The sequence below is a fragment of the Lissotriton helveticus genome, chromosome 8, assembly GCF_964261635.1.
Source record: "Lissotriton helveticus chromosome 8, aLisHel1.1, whole genome shotgun sequence".
Lineage (NCBI taxonomy): Eukaryota > Metazoa > Chordata > Amphibia > Caudata > Salamandridae > Lissotriton > Lissotriton helveticus.
In genome coordinates this window covers 1,582,527,968-1,582,553,848 of record NC_136069.1, presented here as the reverse complement: position 1 = coordinate 1,582,553,848, position 25,881 = coordinate 1,582,527,968, and the positions used below count along the sequence as shown (strand labels likewise).

At 39.1% G+C, this 25,881-nt stretch overlaps 1 protein-coding gene across 2 annotated transcripts in view; it reads right to left on the bottom strand.

Moving 5' to 3' along the window:
• The window catches only part of LOC144773527 (solute carrier organic anion transporter family member 2B1-like), a 477,218-nt gene that overhangs the window by 293,377 nt on the left and 157,960 nt on the right, over nucleotides 1-25,881 (bottom strand). For both annotated transcript variants that reach the window (XM_078658588.1, XM_078658589.1), the window contains exon 4: nucleotides 25,404-25,566. In XM_078658588.1, coding sequence (XP_078514714.1) covers nucleotides 25,404-25,566 — 163 coding nt within the window. The remainder of the gene's footprint in view (nucleotides 1-25,403; nucleotides 25,567-25,881) is intronic.

The following is a 25,881-nucleotide window of genomic DNA, read 5'->3' as shown; positions in this document are numbered from 1 at the left end:
GACCTAAGCCTAATACGTGGGAAGGAGTAAGTAAGTAGCAGTTTAAGTTAAGTTGGTTTTTGCCAAGAATCTGAATCAAGAATTCTCTTAAGGGTTTAGTCAGCTCCGTACCTTGGTAAAAGAATACAGGAGGTCTGGTATCTCTCTCTCAGGACTCGATATCCCAGCAACCCGCAAGGGTGGCTGGAAACACCGGAGCTTGATTTTCTCGGCTGGAGAAAAAGACAGCGTCTTTCTCAGTGCGTCAAAAGGGAGGGGCGGCGTCCGTGGGCTCTCGCATCAGCTGGGCTCTCGGGCAAGTAGATAGCCGCTCTGCTCCAAACCACCGTGTGTTTGCTTAAGGCAACACTGGTATATTTATACTTGAAAGGTGCCGGGTTTGACGTAAGGTTGGACATAAGACGTCAATAAAAGATGTCACTAAGAACTGGTGGTTCTTTCAGTGCTCGCAGGAGTTCTAGGACAAATCAAAACAGAAGCATGGGGAATTCCAAGGTTGCTGGAGGTTTGGTTTGTTTAAAGAACGCGTTGTACTCTCTAGGAGTCTGGGGAAGTAGCCTTGCTTAATTTGGACTGCATGGGCTACGACTAAATATGGATATGATTCTTATGCCTTTATAAGGATATTATTCATTATAGCCATACAAGGGCATAAATTGGGAATATCGAATTAGGGTCCTAGATAGAAATACAACACCCACTCCACGATCTAATGTCCATCATTACTAAAACTAAGCAATAGTAAACATATAACGATGCATGTGTGTTTTCCAACCCACCCCAAAATACATAAATCGCATTTGAAATGTTATATGGTAAATACACGAAAATGAGTATTGGTACTATACGCTTTTCAAGCAGTGGTATCATTCAGTTGAAAATGCATATATATATATCAGCTGAATGAATTGCGAAATTTACACATGAAATTGCTCTGAATACAGAAAAGAAGGTCGAGACCATTCCATCACATATTTATACAGATTCTGTACATATTCTAGAGGCTGAGGTAAAATATTGTCTTTAGAGTTCCTAAAATAGAAGCTCTGTTCTCTAAGAATAGTTCTACTTTAAGCAGAGTACATGTGCCAGAAAAAGGTAAATATTTTGGAAGTGAAAAAAAAATAATTTCGCTTTCGGGGGAAAAATAGTTCCAATTGTTTTCAGTAGTTGTGTTTATCAAAAACTGAAGGCCGAATTCAGAGTTCATGGAACGCTGTGTGCTCGTTGCTTTAAAAGTTATTCTCGTTGTTCAGGGGAGAACATCATATCAGACAGACTCGCAAAAAATTGGTCTACAACATCAGGTGAAAGTTCGACCAAGTTTGAAAATGCCTAAACAGTGCATGTGTGATAATGATTGCTATCATCGATGTCAGGATCAGCAATGCTCACAGAAGGTTGTACCTGTGTGATGCTGCTCTCATCTCGTACTCCACTGCCACATACTCATAGTGGTGAAGTCTCAACGAATGCCGTCATCAGAATGGGTAGCCGCTGGGGACAACACGATGCATGAGCCGTTACAGGACCTAGCAAGGTATCTGTATCCATTGGTACTGCTGATGTTAGTGTAAGACAGACGTCCAACACGCATTCTTCTCCGCATAGCATACATCGAAGCACAGGTAAGATGCAATTTTGCCAGATTGGTCTGAATGAAAGAAACCAGGTCCTATTCAGATCTCTTAGCCGGGCTAATCCGAGGGCTTTAGTGATGCGGTCCCGATAGCGTATAGCTAGGATCGTTTCTTCCATCGTTGCTGGAGTCTTGTCTGCGGCTTGGCTTGCCATATCGAAGCAGAAGGATCAAAAATAAAATTCCTGCCACGAGTCCCAAAAGTAGAGGTAGGCCGCCAAAGACAGAATGGACAAAATTAGGAAAGATGCCCAGAACTGTTTCAAAGGGTGTTAACAGTCCCAAATAAATTGTCTTAAATACATGTGCGATGCCACTGGTATCTAACATGTTTAAGATTTGGCTTAATATTTCTACGAAATGCACGGGGCAATTTGTTGATAATAGGGAATGTATCTCTGCCGTTGTCCTTGCAACTTGCAGATCATACTATTCTTTGGACGAGGTCAAAGGCATAGTTGTCTGTAAAAGAATAGACTTCATTCTGCTTAAAGTATCAATTCGAATAGAAGAGATATTCAAATAAGGCCATATTGCCGCCTCCATGTCTGGAGTGCTGTTTGGATACAATACTTGCATACAGCAAGTGACCATGGAACTAACGCTCACGAGATAGGCTTTTCCTGGCACCATGCCACAACAGCTGTGGTCATTTATTAGAACACAGCTGCCGTTGGAAAGCTGTCTAAAGAATGGTTCTATCTGTGTTGCAGGAGTGCCGTGCAGGTGACATGAAAGGTTATTCGAAGACCCTTCACAGGCCCCATGCAAGTTAATACCTTGAAACAGAAGTGTACTGCTTAATGATTTTTTACAATTGTTACCACTAAGAAATACCTCCTTTTTCTTTTCACTATAACATTTGTGTGTGTATAAGGTAATTTCCATGTTGACTTGATGTACCCTTTACCCAACCTTTCATACTGGCCCGCTGGTATATACTCTTGGCGAAATTTAAACTGGAAAATGTTATCGGAATTGTAATTATTCCGTGTATTATCCATTCAATGACAGGTCTTTCTGACATTGTCAATGGTAATCTCTCAAGTTTTTCAACGCTCAGAATCGTATAGTCTGCTCCTTTTTGTGCCAAACTGATTTGTTTATCAGTAAGGTTAAAGATAGAGAATAATGACGTGGTGTTGATTAAATGCCATGGCACGTAGCCTGAATGCAGATTTTGCAACGTCCAGCCAAGCTGTACAATAGAATGTAATTGGGATTGACCATGTTGTAACATTAGCAAGTCCTGCTCTATTATATCAATAGCAGATGATACAATACTGTCCAGTGAATATATTCTGGAGGACATAGTCGTTAACCCATTGTCCACAACAGAAAGTGATTTTTCCAAATTAATACGATCAATTTCTCGTCATTTCTCTGCTGTTTCAATTTGTGTTACTTTCAAAGCCTCGTTGTATGCAGCGTATATACCGGCCGCTATGAAACATTTTTGACGCTGTTCGCGTGGTCCCAGTATGAAATCACGCAAGTCAGCACCGTCTTTAAGTAAAGTCAAGTGTTGCTTAATTTCAGCCAGTGTGGATTTCTGTAGCCACTCAAGGCATAGTTTCCCTACACTGTATGTTGTAACTATCCCTGGATGTTGTCTCTGGGAGTATCTAGGGTCTGGCCTGGTCATTTTGAACCCCTGTGTTTTGTTCAGGAATGTATCTTGACAGTTATTTGTGTCTGTGGGCCAGATCAACCATTTTTTCCAATCAGGATGTGTTCTGTTTTGGTATAAAATATGGGATACGTCTATCTCCACATCTGTAGTGCTATTACTATCAGGTATGGGCTTCGGAATAGACGGTTTGTTTAAGTCTTTTATCTTAGCTAGGCCCAGACAAGTAGTCTGCTGAATGGTGTCATTCAAGAATATTAGTTGTTCTGGGATCATGCAGGCTCTAAATAATGCTTCTAAACCTTGGACCTGCCATTCTTTTGTACCCCAGATGGTTTTTGTTTCAATGTTGTTTTTCCAGAATTCAAAACCAAATGTAGTCATTTTTTCATAAAATGTTTCAGAATAAATCAATTTAGTATTTGTCAACATTGTTTTCATTCCCGTCGTATTTAACATTTTAAAATAAAACGTTTCTGCATCACTTGTGTTAAACCCTGAGAAGTATGGGAATTTCTCATAAAATGTTTTCGAGCTGCTTTTAGGCGGTGTTGCACAATGTTCCCATTGGTTATAATTAAAAACATTTCTAGGTTGAGCAGATTTATGCAAATAGTGATGACCAAAATGATTGTAGCAATACATTTCTTCATAATTTGATGAACCCTGTAAATAATCATGTTCTGTAAATTTTGCTGACATTACTAAATCTGACATCATATTATTAATATTTTCAAAGTCCCAATCATCAGAAAAAGTACTTGGTGTTACAAAGTCACTTAAGGAAACCTTGAACTGGTGTGGATATTTCAAGAGCTCAATCAGGCCATACATTTCATAATCCGTTTTGTCCCATGCTACCCCACTGGGTATTGGATTGGCTGTGATGTTCACTGATGACAGTTTTCTTTTCTCAATGTGAGTTGACTTGTGAGGTTTTAGGACCAAGTTGATGTTCTGACTTGCTGTGTCCATTGTACTGTATTTTCCTTCAATAAATTTTCCTAAACAAAGAACCATGATGAGCCAAAGCAGGAGGAAAAGTACCCCTAACACAATCCAAAATTCAATCCATGGAGAAATCAGATAGGTTTCTTTTAGTTGATGAAAGAGTTCAGTCACTTTGTCTTTGAAAGTTTTTCTTGCTGGCGTTTCTTCAGGCTCGCTTGGATCTTCAGAAAAGTCTTCGAAATTGATGAAGTAGCCAGATGCAGTTTTGTCAATTGTTGGAATTGCTTCCGAATTTTCATTTGCTTTTGGATTTTTCTTTGTTTCATTAGCATAGTCCGAGGCTACATCGTTGTAGACTGGTGTTTCTTGATGAACTGTTGCAATTTGGGTTTCAAGAGGCACAAGTTCCATGGCTTTGTTGCATAGTCCTTTTTTATTCACTGCAGGTTTATCAAATGTGATTAGTCTCTCAGTTTGAACCTCTTGGATTGTAGCAAATTTTGGTACTCTGCTATTTCTTGGGAGTCCACTGGGCCTACTACTTATTATTGGCCACATGATTGTGGTTTTACCAGGTCGATGGATATAACTCGGTTCTCCTTTTTACCAGCAAGGGGCGGTAGTACTACTGATCTTGTTCCGCTGACAGCTAAGACAGGTACTGCTTTTCTGTAAGAAGGCCCAAATTCCTTCTTCACCGCGATCTTCTCTCTGACCAGATCCCCAATCTTTGGAATCCAGACAGGTCTTGCTGGGACAGGTGGTTTTTCTTCAGTGGCTGTTGGCTGTTGCTTTATTTTTATGTTACTCAGGTTTCGTCTTGTTTCATTTAAGTCCTGTAAAACAGCCAAACGGTCTTTGATATCAAAGCATTTTTCTTCTACCACTGAAGTGTGACTATCAAGATCCTGAATGTGCATTCTAGTACCGAACAATAGTTCGTATGGACTGAGACCTTTTAGAGAATTTCTTGGCAGATTATTAAGACTACGTTGGACACTTGTTAAATGTTGGACCCACCCATCACCCGAACCTAATACCCTCGCCGTTATAGATTGCTTTATGTCCCGGTTTTTTCTTTCCACTACAGCATTTCCCTCAGGATGGAATGGACAAGAGTACCACAATGCAATTCCCATGCTGGCCATGGCCTCCTTGTAAGCCCTAGAGCTAAACGCAGGACCCTGGTCAAAATGTAGCATGCCAAATGCGTATGTGCCGATAAGGACTTGCAAATCTTTGTATAACAGTTCTGGCGTCAGCCGAGTGCTGGTGTCTGCATTTTAAGTGAATCTAGTCTTAAATATTATTGGGAGGGGACGCATTTCTCCTGCTGGATTTCTGCATATAGAAAGCCTGATGGTTTCTAATAAAAAGGTCCTGGCAATACTCCGGTCGGTTCACGACTGCGATCTCTGTTGCAGTTTGGACAGCCCATTGCAAATTTGTAATGTTGCAGGCTCATCCCCGGCAACCAGTATTCTGATTGTAATTCTTTCAGAGATTTCAAGTTCTCTTGGTGCCTTAGACCCTCACCCATGTGTGCGTCTGCTATTAATAAGACTCTCCTGTTCGTGTTTGGAATTACTCTATCCCCCACTCCAAGGATTTGAGCAAAAAGAACGGAGTTTGCATCAATTATGTATGTATTACTGAGTGGATAGTTCAGAGGCAATGCTGCATAGTCGCCTTTTAAAGACGCTTTTACCGCCAGCATGGTTTCTCCGTCTATGTATTTTTTACAACACTTTTTTGTGGCTACGGAAGCCGGTTGAACCGCTCCTGCCGTGGCTCTGAGAGCCAATGAATTCCCTGCAACGTGAACGCCATCACGTTGATGACTCAGTGTATGTATCACGTGAGTCTTTTGTAGTTCTTTCTGCAAAAGTACTACTTGTTCCCAAAGCTTCTTATGCTTTATTGTGGCACCTGTGTCATCTTTCTAATCGTTTTGAACCCACTTCTGCAAGTCATTATTGTAAGACCTGACACAGAAATGCGAATCGCACACTATTAGTGTGGGGAATTCGCGATCGGCATTTTCAAGCGCCATCTTTAAAGATCTAATTTCAGCTCGCTGAGCTGAACAGTTTCTGAGTGATTCAGTTTTGGTGACTATTGGTCTGAATTTACCAAAGCGCCAGCGACCTTTAACAATCGCGCACGCTGCGTTGTAGGATTTTTTCTCTACATCGTAGTGTTGTGCAAATCTGTCCATGTAGATTACACATGTGTATTGTTTGAGAGGCAGATTTCGATTGGCAGAGGATATTCTTCTTCATATTCTAGATTTTCTAGTTTTTTAATTTTCGGGTCAAAATAGTATTTCACGTCTTATGCAGCTAGAGAATTTTCCCATTGTATCCATTTCGGATTTAATGCCACAGCAGTCAAATTACGTGGGCTTGTTAATGCCTCAAGGGCTGATTCTGCTGTTAAAACAGTTATTCTTATGCCTTGGGCTTGGGCTCTTTCTTTTGCTACAGTAGTTTGAACCGCTATTTGAATTTTTTCAGTAGAACTGAATTTCATTTCAGCTTGTGTGCGTAAATATTTAACAAGGACCCCCTGAGTACATGGAAATACAGTTCCTAGACCAGGGAAAAACAAATAATTGATATATATCAATCTAGGCAACAAACACAATAGGTCGGAAGGGACTGAGCTACAACATTGGTTTTTGTTAAAAAATAGTACAACTTTTATTCAAATTTTATCAAGACACATAAATTAAAAATACAAATTCACTATTTGTAGTTAACACATATAACTCAATAAATTGAGAATACAAAACATCATTAAAACAGAAAAATAATCCAATAAAGTATATGGATGTACATAAAATAAACACAATCTGAGAGAAAAAAAGTGGCAGATTTAATCTCTACGCGCGTTTCGGCGAACCAGCGCCTTCTTCTGGAGCAGCCACGGTAATATCTAAAAAAGGGAAGAGTATCATACAGGAAAACATTATGTACAATAATGTTTACATTTTAGTTTACAGTACATAAATGTTCTACATTCCAATGTTATTCTAGTAGTCTCAGACTTTCCATTATTTAATGACCTAAACTCTTTGTAATTACAACATTTCTTTTGAAGATGTCATTTCCTTGCCTTAATAGTAACTACAGAATTAGCTTATCTTGTGGATTTCAAACCAGTATATTTAGACCCAGATAGGTGGCTATAATGGATCAATATTTAAGATGAAACCATTCTATTTTATCTGTAACATAGATCAACAAAGAAAGGGGGGGATATGTTACATTAAAATAACAATTCATAAGGTTGAAGATGAGAAAAAACTCTCTTGGATGAATAAGTATTACTGAGATTCTGATATAATTCTCTCTATAGCGGGGCATGTAACTCTTGATAGTTAGTGGTACACCTGGAGCTTTGAAATGGTAGCCATTATCAAACAATTATCCTAGCGAGACCCATGTATTTATATAGGATGCGTGGATTTAATGAATAGGGTCACTTACTTAAAAAAACGGAATATGTTACGGTAACTTGATGAATCGGTCTGGTTTATGTATAGGAAGAATATCCTTTCTTAATTTTTTGGTAGAAATTACTATAAACCAAAAGGAGACAATAAAGATACAAAGTAAAATTATAACCAAGTCCTTGATTATTTCAAAACAAAGGTTAGTATAAAACAGGGATTGGTATGTACCTATTTTAATTTGAGATCGCGGATGGATTTTCAACAAAAGATGGTCCTGTGGGTTGGTTTCAGGTATTGATGTTTTAGGTTTTATATTTCCTAAAGAAATTGTTACATTTTTTTGTTTTTACTGAGTTATAATAACTAAGAAATTCTAAACTACGAATTCTCACAATCATTACTCAGGAAAAAGAATTTACCTGAATTGGAAATTAGAGGTTCATTTAGACCCGCCGGCCGGAAACAAGACGTAATGGCCACAAGATTATTTATTTATTTGGTGCCACAAAGAAAATATATATGCAATCCTCCTGATGTGGGGATTTTCGATTAATGATGATTTCCTATATTTTGAATAGAAAATATTCTACAATAAGCATCTGTTCAATACAGTGATCGAATAACAACATGGTGACCTTATAATGAAGAGGTAAGAAACTAATGGTTACCTTTTTGCCTTTACTCAAAAGGAGTCAGTTCAATATGGTTAAAATAACTCCCTGTCTGAAAAAGTAAAAGAAGGAATAGTATGAGCCACTGATAACTAAAAATACTGAGTCAGCTATAGAGCGACTAGGCTACAAGTATTAAACCTAAGGCTTTTGTGGTCTTACCCGATCGATATCAACAGGGCTCCAGGTTTCCGGACTCAGTATTTTTAGTTATCAGTGGCTCATACTATTCCTTCTTTTACTTTTTCAGACAGGGAGTTATTTTAACCATATTGAACTGACTCCTTTTGAGTAAAGGCAAAAAGGTAACCATTAGTTTCTTACCTCTTCATTATAAGGTCACCATGTTGTTATTCGATCACTGTATTGAACAGATGCTTATTGTAGAATATTTTCTATTCAAAATATAGGAAATCATCATTAAACGAAAATCCCCACATCAGGAGGATTGCATATATATTTTCTTTGTGGCACCAAATAAATAAATAATCTTGTGGCCATTACGTCTTGTTTCCGGCCGGCGGGTCTAAATGAACCTCTAATTTCCAATTCAGGTAAATTCTTTTTCCTGAGTAATGATTGTGAGAATTCGTAGTTTAGAATTTCTTAGTTATTATAACTCAGTAAAAACTAAAAAATGTAACAATTTCTTTAGGAAATATAAAACCTAAAACATCAATACCTGAAACCAACCCACAGGACCATCTTTTGTTGAAAATCCATCCGCGATCTCAAATTAAAATAGGTACATACCAATCCCTGTTTTATACTAACCTTTGTTTTGAAATAATCAAGGACTTGGTTATAATTTTACTTTGTATCTTTATTGTCTCCTTTTGGTTTATAGTAATTTCTACCAAAAAATTAAGAAAGGATATTCTTCCTATACATAAACCAGACCGATTCATCAAGTTACCGTAACATATTCCGTTTTTTTAAGTAAGTGACCCTATTCATTAAATCCACGCATCCTATATAAATACATGGGTCTCGCTAGGATAATTGTTTGATAATGGCTACCATTTCAAAGCTCCAGGTGTACCACTAACTATCAAGAGTTACATGCCCCGCTATAGAGAGAATTATATCAGAATCTCAGTAATACTTATTCATCCAAGAGAGTTTTTTCTCATCTTCAACCTTATGAATTGTTATTTTAATGTAACATATCCCCCCCTTTCTTTGTTGATCTATGTTACAGATAAAATAGAATGGTTTCATCTTAAATATTGATCCATTATAGCCACCTATCTGGGTCTAAATATACTGGTTTGAAATCCACAAGATAAGCTAATTCTGTAGTTACTATTAAGGCAAGGAAATGAAATCTTCAAAAGAAATGTTGTAATTACAAAGAGTTTAGGTCATTAAATAATGGAAAGTCTGAGACTACTAGAATAACATTGGAATGTAGAACATTTATGTACTGTAAACTAAAATTTAAACATTATTGTACATAATGTTTTCCTGTATGATACTCTTCCCTTTTTTAGATATTACCGTGGCTGCTCCAGAAGAAGGCGCTGGTTCGCCGAAACGCGCGTAGAGATTAAATCTGCCACTTTTTCTCTCAGATTGTGTTTATTTTATGTACATCCATATACTTTATCGGATTATTTTTCTGTTTTAATGATGTTTTGTATTCTCAATTTATTGAGTTATATGTGTTAACTACAAATAGTGAATTTGTATTTTTAATTTATGTGTCTTGATAAAATTTGAATAAAAATTGTACTATTTTTTAACAAAAACCAATGTTGTAGCTCAGTCCCTTCCGACCTATTGTGTTTGTTGCCTAGATTGATATATATCAATTATTTCAGCTTGTGTGTACAAGTGAGATTTGTATGCTATTGGTACCGTTTCTCCCTCAATAGAAGTTAGGTACGTGAATCCGCATCTTCCTGGGATGACTCGGATTACAAGGTTGCGTACGTTTTCGCGAGTTTGTAATTTTGTTTTAGCTAACATGTCTGTTTGCAATGATCTTAAAATTTCTGTGTGTTTTTGAGTCCAATTGATTGGTTTGAAATCAGGTTTTATTAATTCATAGAGAGGTTTAACCCTCTCCGCATAATTAAGAATGTATGTTCTTCCGAAATTCAGGAAACCTAGTATTGATTGTAAGTTCTTCAGCGTTTTTGGTGCTTGGAGTACAGCGCACTTCTCTAAGAAGTTGTCTGCTAGGCTTTTGCCTTCACTTGATAATTCATATCCTAAAAACAGGACAGTTAGATGGGCAATTTGTGACTTTTTAAAGTTGAATTTGTAACCCTCAGCTGCAAACCCAAGTATTATGTTGTTCACTCTTTTCAAGTGAGTCTCCAGGTCATCATCTGTGAGATAGATGTCATCGACATAAGATAATGCCTCATCATCATATATTTGTAGTAACTCTGTTACTCTTGCTGAGAATAATCCCGGGCTATTCTTGAATCCCTGTGGGAGTCAACAGAAGTTTTTTTGTGACCCCATTATTGAGAAAGCGGTCAAATACCTGCTTTCAGGTGCAATGTTTTGACAAAAGAATCCATTTGAGATATCCAATATCGTTTTGTATTTTTTGCGCACGATGTTATTCATTAGTGCTGCACTGTGTGAGTTTTGTACTGCAAATGTTTTGCAACAGGAGTTTAGGTGTCTGTAGTCCAAAACTAGACAATATGAATCGTCTGGCTTGGAGACAGGAAACAAAGGATTGTTCATTTGTGAGGTGCATGTTTCAATCACCCCCTGGTATTCAAGTTGATCTAAGATCTCCCTGACTTGCTTTTCAGCTTCTTGTTTAACTGCGTACTGCCTTTGTGCAGTGGGTTGACTTTTTAACTGGATTTTGTGAGGAGGAGAGTCCTCATCCCATCCTACATGATTTTTATATAAAGCAGGAGCTTGGGCTACTGCCCATTTTCTTGCAAGTGTATATTTTTTATGAATTGGAATATGATTTGAGAAGGCAGGCATAATCATTTCTTCGCCATGTGGGCACTCCCTGACAAACTCTGGTGGCCAGTCTTTCTCAGCTAACAGGATGTCATAGCCTTTCGAAAGGTTATCCAAAAAGAGACCCCTTACTTTCCTAGTCTTATCTCACTCTATACGCAATGTTATTTCGTATATTTTATGAGGTTTGCTAACTCTGGTGTCTGCAGTTTCCACCTGAATGTATTCATTCGTGTCCACTGTCTCCAGAAGATTCATCAGGATCTTGCGAGCTATGGTCACTTCTGCTGCGCTGTCTAGCATTGTCTGGGCCCACTCTCCGTTTTTCAGTTGTGTCCTCAGTATCCTGGGCATGTTTTATTATTTTAATACTGGCTACCTTCTTTCTTGGAAATTGTAATTTTTTACTTTGATGAGCAGGTTCCTTGTCTTTGGACTTGACGTGGTCTTCCCTGTGTTCTGACCGTCCTCTTCTTTCCGATTTCTGCGAGGAAGTCTGAAAAGATCGAGAGGGACGTGTATCAATATCTTGATATCTATCAGGTTTTTTCAAATTATCCCTATTTCTAAGGTTGTATCTTTTCTCAGAGGGATCCCTCTGGGGAGACTTGTTTCCTCGGTCTAGAGATCTTTCTCTCCGTTGAGGAGACCATCCTCTGGACTGGAATCGTTTTTCTTTGGGAGTGGATTGTTTATTACCATCCCAACTCTTTTTTGGAGTATTTAGCTTATTTTTAATAAAAGTTTTTTCAGGATTTTCAGTTAGTTGGGGTTTTAATGGTTTCCCACCCAAACTATCTCTACCTAGTTCTTCATAGGATGTTTCTATAATTCTGGCAAGTTCAAATCGTTGTTCTGCTATATCTGTTTCTTTCAATTTCTGGCGATATGTTATATCGTCCATTGCCAATTGAACTAATTCTCTATATGCCTTTGTTAATTCTTTTAGTTTAACTAAGAGTTCTTCGCTTGACATTCTATCAATGTCTGGATGTGATGTGTAGCTGGCTAGAACCGGCCACGTGGCTCCTGGTCTACCTAGTGGACCGAGCCTGCTGATGTGATTTTGATGTTTTAGGGCACCTTTAAACCAGAGCAGGTGCTCTTGGTAATTTAATGGGATTTCCACATCCTCGAAAGGAGTGTATTCATCCGGAGGTTCCTCTATTTTCTAATAGTGGAATTCTCCGGACGTCTATTGGAGATTTTACGGGAAAAAGGGTCTGTGTGAAAAAGCACGACTGAGTTACTCTGACGTCTTGCGTTAGGTTTATCGCCTTACCAAATGTTGGGCGCCATGTAGTGTAGTTCCTATATTCCCAATAGGCTCTGCGCATTGGAATAATATAAACAGCAGTGTAGACGTAGGACTGAGGTCGACTAGGTCTCTACTGACTATATTAGACTTAATTAGTTTTGCCAGCTAGCTCAGAGGTCACTAGAAACGTTCTCGAATAAACAAGGAGGAGTTTAACTTCCTTGGATAGACAAGAAGGGATTAGCTTCTGACAACCATAAAACATGACAACTTTGCTCCCTCAGAATAAGAGTGTATCTCTAGAGTCGTGTGAAAACAATAGACAGCTATTCACTCAGTCAATCATGCATACTTAGTTTCACCAGAGTGCTGAGAAATAGAGAGACGGGCGTTTTCAATAAAAGGTGTTATTTATTGAGCAGTCTTCTTTCTCATGCAAGAGAAATGAATTGCCACAATTGCAATACCTATAGTAAAGTACAGTGCGTACAGTAAAAGGAGTATTATAAAATAATACTGTAAAAGCATTGATATGGTTTCTTAGCCATCTGATACTTTAAAATAGATAAAATATATACATACATAAAAACATTAACTAACGTACTCAACTGGTGCTTCTAAATACGCCTACCCCGGTGTACCTGACCTAAGCCTAATACGTGGGAAGGAGTGAGTAAGTAGCAGTTTACGTTAGGTTGATTTTTGCCAAGAATCTGAATCAAGAATTCTCTTAAGGGTTTAGTCAGCTCCGACCCTTGGTAATAGAATGCAGGAGGTCTGGTATCTCTCTCTCAGGACTCGATATCCCAGCAACCCGCAAGGGTGGCTGGAAACACCGGAGCTGGATTTTCTCGGCTGGAGAAAAAGACAGCGTCTTTCTCAGTGCGTCAAAAGGGAGGGACGGCGTCCGTGGGCTCTCGCATCAGCTGGGCTCTCGGGCAAGTTGATAGCCTCTCTGCTCCAAACCACTGTGTGTTTGCTTAAGGCAACGTTGGTATATTTATACCTGAAAGGTGCCGGGTTTGACGTAAGATTGGACATAAGACGTCAATAAAAGATGTCACTAAGAACTGGCCGTTCTTTCAGTGCTCGCAGGAGTTCTAGGACAAATCAAAGCAGAAGCATGGGGAATTCCCAGGTTTGGTTTGTTTAAAGTACGCGCTGTACTCTCTAGGAGTCTGGGGAAGTAGCCTTGCATAATTTGGACTGTATGGGCTACGACTAAATATGGATATGATTCTTATGCCTTTATAAGGATATTATTTATTATAGCCATACAAGGGCATAAATTGGGAATATCGAATTAGGGTCCTAGATAGAAATACAACAATACGTCTATCCCTACCTAGGTTACTGATTGGCAAGAGAAAATTCATATGAACGATGCAAACAACATATGCAACTGGTCATAACAACTCTTTTTCAACTAGGGCTTTCAATTCACATGGAAAAGTCCTCATCCGAACCAGAACAGGAAAGGGTTACCTTGGGTGCAACATTAAATACAATACTCAGGAAAGCCTTCTCAGTGAGAAGAGAACAATAGCGCTTCTGAAGGAGACAAAACTCTACTGGAAGGGGCAAGCTCTGACAGTGAGGATGGGGGAAAGCTGATAGGAATGATGGCTTCACATGAGAGCACTTCAGCAATGGTTGCAGAGTCAATGGTCACAATCAAGAGGGAGTTGGGAAGATATAGTGGTTATCACACATAAAATAGAAAAAGAAATAGTGTGGTGGAACAGCACATATATTACAAGGCAGGAATTTTACACAGCCACATCCTATACTGACCATAACAATGGGTGCCTCCTGTAAGAGATGGTGGGCGCTGATTAACAACCTCAAAGTCAGAGTCAGGTGGATGTGAAAGGACCAGGATGTAGTACAACACATCAATGTCCTAGAAATGAAGACAGAATTCCTAGACTGAAACGCCTTTCAGAAATAGCTCTGGGGGAAATCCATATTGATCCGAACAGACAACACAACCACCATGTTTTATATAAGCAGACAAGGAGGGACCCAGTCGATACCACTGTCAAGATTAGCACAATAAATATGGATCTGGGCCATCCAAAGAGAAATGCAGATGGTAGCTATCCACCTAGCAGGGAAGGACAATACAGAAGCAGACAGAAGACAAGCTTCATGGTCTTATGGGTGGGACCTGAGCCAAACTGTACTCAAAGATTTTTCACAGATGGGAAACACCTAAAATGGATCTCTTTGCAACTATCCAGAATAGAATATAAAATGCCACCACTTTACCTCGAGACAACAGTATCACAGATCACTCGGGTATGCACTGTCAATAAACTGGTCTGGGAAATATATGTACACTTTTCCTCCGACACCACTGCTCTACAAGGTGATCAGCAAATGCAGGAGCAGCAACATGACAGTTATACTGATTGCACGACAGTGGGCAAGGCAGCCTTATTTCTCAGATCTGATAAACCTGTCACAGGGGAGGTTTTGCAGACTACCAATCAGACAAGACTTGTCAATGCAAAAAGGAAAGTTTTTCCATCCAGGTTTAGAGTCCTTACATCAGACAGCATGGCTCCTGAAGACTTAGAATTTACACACCTATAACTACCAGAAAAGATAATGGCTGTCTTGAAGCAGACAAGAAGACAAACAACTAGAGCATGTTATACAGCAAAATGGGAAATATACTCACTATTGTGCTGGAAAGAAGGATTACTGAAAAGAATATACAAGCAAAAGACAGTTGTAAGATACTTAACACACCTTTTACAGTGTAGACTAACCTATTCTTCTCTCAAGGTGCATTTGGAAGCAGTATGGGCATACTCTAGAGGTCACATTAGAAGACGTTTTTTCATGTGACCAGTCATCAAATGGTTCTTGAAAGAAGCAAAAAGAAGCAAAAAGAATTGCACCCCCAAAAAGGGTACCAACTCCAACCTGGAATTTAATTATAGTGCTCACACAATTAATGAAAGCACCATTCGAACCATTACATAAGACTTCTGTACAAATCTTCACACTAAGGACTGCTTTTTTAGTGGTCTTTACATAACTTCGCAGAGATAGTGAGTTACAAGCACTCACATTATAGGAACAGTACTTTCAGATACTCAAGGACAAAATTGTCATGAGTATAGACTCGCAGTTCTTGCCAAAGTTGATCTCACAATTCCACATGAGTCAGAGTATTCAGATAGCAAGTTTCTTTCAGAAACCATAGACACATGCAGAAAGAACATTAAACACTCTAGATGCAAGGCGAGCAGTAATGGATTACATAGAAAGGACAAAGTCTCATAGCAAGACAAAGCAACTCGTCCTGTCAATTGCTAATAATTTCCAAGGAAGACCAGTAACAAAGAACTCAATTGCAAGATGGATTGTGCAAACAATCAAATTATGTGACAAACAGGCATGTATGACACTATAAAGCAATCCTGGTGCACTCCCAACAAGAAAGAAGGGGGCTACATTGGCTTTCCTAGCTAATACTCAGCTACAAGACATTTGTATGGCATCAGTGCACAGGTTCACAAAACACTACTGTGTGGACATTCAGATGAACAAAGAAGCACAAGTAGGACAAAATGTCTCACAACATCTCTTTTTAAATCAACGCTCATGTTTAACCCAACCATCATTGTAGTAAAAACTGCTACAAAATCAATGCACAGCATGTGAATCAAGAAAAGATTCATGCTCTAAAACATATAGTTTCTTATCTGTCGGTGTATTTTTGCAGCTTGAAGAATTTATGGATTCACAAGCGAACCCACCCTCCTCCGCCAAGAAGATGAGAGGGGAAAAAATGAATCTGATGATGGCGACCAAAGGCGGAAGCTTCCAAAGGAAGCACGACAAAGTCACAAGGTGTACCATATGGAGGTACGTTGATGCCCACCAACACCAAACACAAACATAGTAGAAGGACAAACACGTTTTGGGGAATATCCCATACCAAACAACTAGATGGTGGAATAATGCCATACGATAAAAATAAAACTGGTACTTGCCCTTTCTCCTCATGGATTTCTTCTTGTTCTTCTTGAGGCTCAGGTTTGAGGAGGCTCAAGTTCCTCAAGGTCGTTGTCCCTTTGCTCTATCGAAGTTGTGGACTTGCTCTGAATACATTCTTTTTGAAGACTATTGTCAAAGTCTTCTTTCTTTTTTATGATATTGGCCATTTTGGCCTTGAGTCTTTTCTTCTTTCTTTTGATATCTGCCTCTTGCTGCTGGCTGTCGAGATCTTTGTGAGTTTTTTACACCGACTTCACATTAATGGGTGTTTGTTATGTTAAAATTTAGGAGAAAGTTAATGTTTGTTTCAAAACAGAGCATCTGGTTTCTGTTTACATATTCCCAATTACACTGATCTTTCAGATAGTCACAAATGAAAATGATTGTAGTAAAGTTTTCCAGAACAGATATGCTCTATAATATGGATATAGCAATACAAACCCCAATTCAACTTCAGCACGCTTTTTACATAACTGACTAATTAATGTAGTGCAGACATAGACATGGGGCAAAACCCAATGTTTAGGTTGAGTTGTAAGTTAAAGTATTCACAAAAACACAATTGAGGTAATGTATTTAACTTATTTACTTCAATTGAGTCTGAGGCAATTTTAGGCAGGAGACAGCTAAAATAAAACGATTTTGACATAAAAAACTGGGAGTCTTCAAATAGAATTGGGTCTCTTGACATGCATGCATTTTCATTGATTGCACCAGGGGGGCCCATAGCATCTTTGCTACGCTTCTGTTCAAATCATGTCAACATTACAACATTTGGGAATGTTTGTGGTCCTCAAACTCTGTCTCCTACAACCTTAGGGGCATTCCGTAGAGTATATTATCAAGCCCATTATCGCTGTTTTAGCGGCAGTTTCCTGCTGCTAAAGCGGCAAATGTAATCTTTGTGAATGTAATGGTGACCAGAGGCCTTTCGACAGCCAACGAGATGGCTCAGTGAATTACACATTTGCTGCGGACCTCAGATTCCCTTTAGTTAAATACATTGACAAGCATTATTTTTGGTAATAGTAGCACCTGTTATGTACAGTGCTTTGAAACAGCTAGAATAAAAGTGAAGGAGGCCCCCTACTATTTAAGGTCAGGGACCAGGGGGAGTACTTAAAAAAATTATAGCAAAGTCCCTACATGAGTCACGAAGTGATCTCTAATGAACCTTAGCGCCCTGTTTTTCTAAATAATACCAATCTCACAAATATTGTTACCTACATTAATACACATAACGATTAAGATTTCACAGGAATAGAAGCACAGTCACATATGGGATAGTACTAAATTAACAACTGGCAATCTACACAATATGCATGTTATACATGAAAAAGCATAATAAAGAAAGAATAATAAAAGAATATTAAGAAAAAAGGAGATAGTTTGTGCAAAGTAGTACAAATTTATTTAGCAATGTTATCGTCTTTTGTTATCACTGGCAAAATCTGATGAACATTTTAACCATTGTTTTTGATGTTTTTATAAATTGTTATTGAATGTATTTATAATAAGTACTGATTTTGCCAGTGATAACAAAAGACGATAACATTGCTAAATAAATTTGTACTACTTTGCACAAACTATCTCCTTTTTTCTTATTATTCTTTTATTATTCTTTCTTTATTATGCTTTTTCATGTATAACATGCATATTGTGTAGATTGCCAGTTGTTAATTTAGTACTATCCCATATGTGACTGTGCTTCTATTCCCATGAAATCTTAATCGTTATGTGTATTAATGTAGGTAACAATATTTGTGAGATTGGTATTATTTAGAAAAACAGGGCGCTAAGGTTCATTAGAGATCACTTCGTGACTCATGTAGGGACTTTGCTATAATTCTTTGAAACAGCTAACCAACACTATGAAACAGTACAAAATTGTTATTATCTACTCTTTTGCCACATGACTAATTATACACAACTACTCTTTTTTGGTCTGGGGTAAGCCAAGACCTTTCATTTACTTTTAAAAACATATATAACATACGCATATAGTAGGCATTGTGTCAGCTTCCTTAATCGAGCAATTGTTTTGGGTCTGAACCCTTCAGCCATTGTTTGAGACATTGTTAAATTACATTTTGGATGAACATGCAGTAATATTTTAGTCTGGCTGGCTTTCTATACCCTGATTGGGTGTATTCTTCTATCTCCCTCAGTATGCATAATTGATTATTTTACATCTGAAGAGTATGGTCAGTCATCACACTTTTTGCCACTCACTGTTACTCATGTGACATTTGTATTTTATTAATTGAGCAACCTTATTTTTCAGTGTATCATTCACTTTTCTGATTTTATCACCAGCACTTGTTTTCTTTAATTTTCTCTTCACAGCAAAACTTTAATGCTGATTTGCTGCTGCCGGCAAATTTTCTGGTGCTCCCCCAACCACTCATATTTGTTTTCTTTTCTTGCACTGTCCAGGTATGCTAAGACTCAGGGCTTGTGCTCTTGCAGCCCTCAGGGTATATCTGAGGCCAGCATGCTGATTAGCATTGCAGCATAACACCTGGGGCAAAGCTGATCATATGGACCTCAAAATGAAACACTTATGCAGATGAAGGACCATCTCATTCAACAAGGTGGACTTGTGCTTCTTATAAAGATGATTATGAACATCTCTAGTCGCTCAAATACATATGCTACCAGCAGACCTCATCATCAAAGCATCTTCAAGTTAGCTGATCATGCAAGTAACAGGCACGACCCAAATGCATTAATGACCGAGCCAGCAAGATGGCTCTGCCCGTGTTAACACTGCAAGAATACATGCAGTGGTCACAAATTCGAGTGTTCACATCACAGCAGTTTACACAAAGGCTTCCATTCTTCCAATGCTGGTAACTTCATCACCATTAAATAGGCCAAGAGTAACTTTTTGTATTGTTTGAAGTAACAGGTAAGAAAGATGCTTCTTTGTGTCACTCACTCACTTATTGTTCCTTTTTCATGGTAAAGAGATCTGTACTATCTACACCTGAGCCTAGTGGTGGATAAGCTCATTACTTAATTAGGCTTCCACTACTTGTTGGCCTCATTGCTCATTTTTCATGTACTTTGCTAGACAGGTCATATCTTTTAACATTGTAAATATTGTTTAGGAACTTTTGTTCTCATCTCACTATTCTTTCATTTCACAAGCACACCCTTGAGCACTTTATGTCACATTATCACTATAGCGCAACCTTTGCTATATCATGTACTGTAATTGGAATGATACATGTCTACATAAACTGTGTATCGATAACCAAGTTCAACCTGGTAATTTTGAGTTATTGAGTTGTGGTCTTGTTAATATCTGGGTTCTGTATCACCAATACAGGCACACTGGCACTGTAGAGAAGGGAAACCTTTTTGCACAAAATAGATTTTCCTCTTTCCATGTATGCTGCAGAATGCAGCACATGTGGAAAGAGGAAATAACAGGGAGAAATAAAGTTATTTCTCTTTATTGCGTCCCACTGGGGAAGGCATAGCATTTTGATGCAATCTCAGTTTTACTAGCTTTAGTAAATCTGAAATGCACCACAATACATGGGTGGATGCAAAGTTGAAATGCACCGTAATGCAGCACAAGCATCTGCGTTGTGTTTAATTTCTTTACAAAGCTATGCAAGGCCCTGGAAATCTGGTCTTGTTTGGCATGGTAAATTCCAAATAAGCCTTTGCAGTGCCCTAAGTTGCCTTTTGCTACGCAAGGGTGAAGCTAAGACTCAGTAAATCTAGTCCTGTATTTTTATTGGAGGCATAAAAAGAGCTCATACCAATGTAACTTGCATGCTAATCCATTCTAATGTATCTCAAATTTCCCTTAGAAACAAAGGTTATGATTATGATGTTATGCATGATCAATATTTCTAGTTGAACATACTAAGCTAAAAATCGATTTGGCTGAAGACTGTGGGCCATATTATCAAGAACGGCGATAACATTATTGCCGCTTTAGCAACATGAAACTGCCGCTAAAGCTGTGATAAGTGGCTTGATAATATGCCCTAGAGAATTCCAATAGAAGCCCAGGTCCTGGTGTGAATGACCACAACCATGGGCCTCTACTGGAATTCTCTAGGGCATATTATCAAGCCCCTTATCACCGCTTTAGCTGTAGTTTCCTGCCGCTAAAGCGGCGATAATGTTATTACCGTTCTTGATAATATGGCCCTAGGTGTATCAGAGTGCAGGAATCGGGAAACATCCTTTACAACGCAACTTTTACCACGCAATGCTTTTACATCACAACTTTTACAACGCAAACCATTACAACACATTGCGCTGGGGGCGCTCTAGGATAGGGAATAGATTTAATTTACTATCCAACACCTTCCCTACTATCCACGGGGACTGGAGTTGGAATAGTAAATTAAACTATTCACTATCCAGCACCCCAAAGCGCTATGCGTTGTAAAGGCATGCATTGTAAAACTTGCGATGTAAAAGCATGCGTGGTAAAAGCATGCGTTGTAATGACATACATCCGCAGGAATCATATCCGGGGAGTGGGGCTGTATTATTAGAACCTGATTCCCTGACCAGACCCTCAGTCACAGAAACTTCACACAATAATAACTAAGCACTAATGTCAAAGATGATGAGACTTGAAATATGGGTTTTAAAACAGGCCACAATCAACCATATATTTTACTAACTGAAAATTTGAAGGACAAAAATGTCATTAATTAACCTATTGAGTGCTGCCAAGGTTTTAGTAAATGCTGAGTGTGGATGATGTGGACGCTGCATAAATACTGGGTTATTTGTGGTAGCCTTTATTAAAGTATTACTCAGTGGCTGCACTGGGGAAAAAGCTTTGTGACACATTTACACATTACCACTGCACTAACTGTACAGGCATCAATCAGATATCTCGGTTAGGACTTTAATTTCATGATATTTCCCCTTATCCTGCAAATCCTAAGTACTTCACGCATCTTGACACTTGCACAAATAATGTACCCTTATATCGTTACTCTTAACATGACTGGGGGAATTAGTATTTCTTCTACACTAGTTTGTACACCAGGGGCCATATTGTACATTGTGCTCTGGGGGTGCAACAGGCTTGTGTGTCTGCTTAGTACACCCCCGGGTCAAAAAGTATTACAGACAGGGCTGCAAACGCTTGTGTGTTACCTTCTGGAATACTGACAGCGCTGGCACACATATAGCTCTAGTGCTATCATGACAGGGTGGTTCTTCATTTGCATGTGGGTGTTGCCTCATGCAAATAAGGGAATCACTTTGTCTCTGTCTCGGACCATATTATGGATGTGTGCACATAGGCAAATATGACCTCATTGTAAGTGCTCCACAAAACGGTGGTGCACCGAAAGTGTGCCTCCCTTTGGTGGCCATCTGGAGGGGAGAAAGGAAGCCCCATGAATCTCCCAGTTAAGCCCTTACAGATGGGTGCAGTCACTCAGTGCACCTGCCTGCAAGGGGATCTCTCTGTCTTCTTCAAACGCCTGCACTGTCAAACACGGAGCAGCTTTGAAGCAGCTGCTCCATATTTCACTTGAATGTGCTGCCCCCATACACCAACTGCAACAGCACATATGTAATCTACGTAATCAGGTGTCCTTTGGGTTGCTCTATATTGGTCAGACAAGTCAAAAGGTGAAGGCAAGAGTATTGCAACATTGTAGTAGGATCAGATGCAATGTTGTTGGGCCCCCTCTAGTAGAACACTTTCTGCCAATCGCCTCAGATGGGTAGTAATTTAGAGGATTACACTCAGCCCTAGGGTGGCAATATCTCTGACATTATGAACCTACAGTAGTGCAAATGGATGCATTATCTTGACACTGTCCAAATCAGTCTTAATGAACAGGAGGAAACAAGTAGGCAGTTACAATTGCTACCCTTGGATTAACACAGTTTGTGCCTCTTTTCCATTGTTAATGTTGGCGGGCTGTGCATTTTGGAACATCGCTGTTATCCTGTGTCACCTCTTTCTTTCTGGCCAACATGGAAGGTTTAATAATGGGGGGCCTGAGATACATGGCAGGTCCAGGTACAAGACAATATACATTTTATTTTGTTAATAGCTGTATATGATTACTATTATCCATGTTAATAAGTTATTATGATTATTATTATCCATTTTAACACACTAATGATATGCTTATTCACACATGATCCCAGCAGCAAACATGATGTTCTGTGTGTAATAGAATGTGCTGTTTGACACCTAAATAACAAGTTTTTGTTGTGATGGCAATATTATGATTTACAGGTGATTTCTCTAACATAGCAACACCGGATCAGAATTAATGTGTTTAATGACACAAGCCTGCATGACCGGCCTACTTTCTTACATCTTTAGTTTGTCCACACCCGGTTGTATTGTTGCCAACACAAACTCATGAGTTACTTTGCCATACAACCATTTTTATTAAGATGGTGTCCGTGAAAATTGATCTAGTGATGCACGTAGTCACGATGACGTATCGCCATGGCTATTGCTGGCATACGCGTCATTGTTGGTGTCAGCATTTAGCTTCTGCAAGACGTGGGCGTCCCGGTCACGGCGTGCACATTTCCACTTCACCCTGACGTTTATGTAAAGGGAGTCTCCTTTGCCCCGCATTCGACTTCAGCTGAGCTGTGGAGCAAGGAGTAAATAAGGTATGGTGGAGGGGCCCTTTCAATGGTCTTTGACATGCGGGTATCTTAGCCCATCAGTAGATTTGACTGTAGCTTCCCAATTGCTGCCATTGCAATATTTTCTCTCCTGCCAGGAGGAACTTATGAAGCTTTCAGATAAGGAGTGAGGATCCCCCTGTGTGTATACTATTATCCCACACCTAGTGCCAGTCAGGTGCTGTTCTACGCTTTTTTATGATCATTGAATCACCCCTTGTGCAGACGGGTGGTTGAGATTGCTCATATGTTGAGTTGACACTTATCAGTCAGCATAAGCACCCCTTCTAGAGATTAATGTATAGGTTTTGGGCTTGCCCACCCATACGTTTCACATTAAATCCATGTGTAGGTGCAGGGAGGTCCCTCACTATCTTATTTCCTATTTTTACTCCAAGAGTCGACTTGATTAAATCTATTTATGATACTCCCTATTATCTCATCAAGACTAAGCCTTGAATTGCACGATTGCATTTAATGGCAATGAAACTTTGATGTGAGTATGGGCCATTTATCTCGACCTCATACATGATGATGAAAATGATTGAGCACTGACGGGTTGTCGCATTTTATGTTTTTCAGTGTAGACACTGCTGGTGTCCCTCTCTGTTCGTTCTTGGAGCTACATAGCCCACATTTTCCACTATCTTACACTGTACATCCTACAGTGTCTTAATATAGGTGAGCATTCATTGCTATTTTCCGGGAATGTGATACCCCCTAATACTGTGACGGAGTAGTGACCATTGGCTTACTACCTTGCAGGTTGCCCATTCTATTGGTCCTGAGGAAGACCCCGCAGAAGGGATCGAACAACCTCGTCCACATGGGGTCGAAACGTCGACTTTTTTCGTGACCTGTACTATGTACATCTGAGCCTAGTGGTGTATAAGCTCATTACTGAATTAGGCTTCCACTACTTGTTGGCCTCATTAATAATTTTTCATGTTCTTTGCAAGACAGGTCATATCTTTTAACATTGTAAATGTTGTATACGACTTATACCTTATGTTCTTTTCCCACTATTCTTTCACTTCACGCGCACACCCTTGAGCACTTTATGTCACAATATCACAATGGATCATCCTGTGCTATATCATGTACTGTAATTGGAATGATACATGTCTAAATAAACTGTGTATCGATAACCAGGTTCAACCTGGTCATTTTGAGTTATTGAGTTGGGGTATTGTAAATATCTGGGTTGCACCCTCATAATTATTGGCAGTAGTAATTCTGTTTCATGAATAAATATTATCCCATTTCCAACTGTGATTGGGTATACCCCTTTGTTATGTACCTGTATGGGTGATAGGCTGCACAGAGTGCACCATGTAAGGAGAGCAGAAATGCTCCATTTCTTTGCAAATTTAGAGCATTATTCTGTTTACTCCCTTTCACGCAAAACAGCATATTTGGTTGCTGCCCAGCATGGCATGACGGATAGCAAATATGCCCAGCAATCTTTTCACAAAAGGCAGCATTCTACCTTGTGGTTGTTGCTGATGGTAACATGTACCTAAAGACAAAGAGTACTAAAGATCTCTTTTCTGAAAAACTAAAGGCTAGGATTGGGTACACCCAAAAAGAAGCAACAGTAACAGTTTTCCAGCAGTAGCATCATACAGAGGCATTTACTGATGCTAATATACTAGCACACAATTGTGCATTTTTAACAAAACTGTGTTTAAATAATAAAACTTATCTTTTTCTCTTTTTCCATGCAGAAAATATTTTCCCGGTGGAGTATAACTTGGTCTGTACACCAATTCAGGGATAAGAGATAAGTAGGATAGGGATTAACTCCTGCAACTGACAGCAGTACATCTATGACAGCATGCTGGGTAGAACCTGCCATTTGAAAGTGTTGTGGACATTCAAACTCACAAGTTTATGGGCACTTACTAACTTTCAATGTCATCAGACCAAGGCCCTATCTGTGCCCCAGTGAGCAGATTTACTGGTGGAAAACTACATATGAGTAAACCTCATTAGAAGTTATTAGTTCATTTGTGGATACATACTCCTAATTTAACCATGCACCACAAGCCATTGCGCTCTTAAGTTTAGCTCTGCTACACAAATGGATTTATGTATCGGGTCCTAGGTGTCTGGCGTCCTGTTTCTAAAGTAATGTCAATAAAAACAGCAGCTTGCCTTTCAAACAATATCTGTACAGAGTAAATACTTACTGGCAAAAGACTGGTCATATTCATATGGTCCCACCATAAAGTGAGGAAGGGACATGATAAATGCAGCAACACAAATTACCAAGGCTCCACAACCAATCACGCGAGGCCTATGGACTCTGCTTCCGAAGTAACTGACGAAGACAATTAGAGTCACATTTCCAATCTGCAAAAGAAAATGGACATGGTTACTTAGTAAAACGTGCAGCATTATGTCTACAATCTACATGCTCTAAACGTGACCAACTTTACAATAAACCAAACTTGTGAATCCTGATATTATAACGATCTGTATTGACCATTAATTGCACTTCCCAACTTTGGGGTGAGGAATGCACACTAGTTGTTTTGCAAGATACGTATTGTGTCATCAGTTTATACATCAATTCAATTGTGTTGCATATACACCATGAAATGATCCACATACGTTAAGGCTTATACTTTGGGAAGTCACACATGATTCCAACCATTGATAAACACA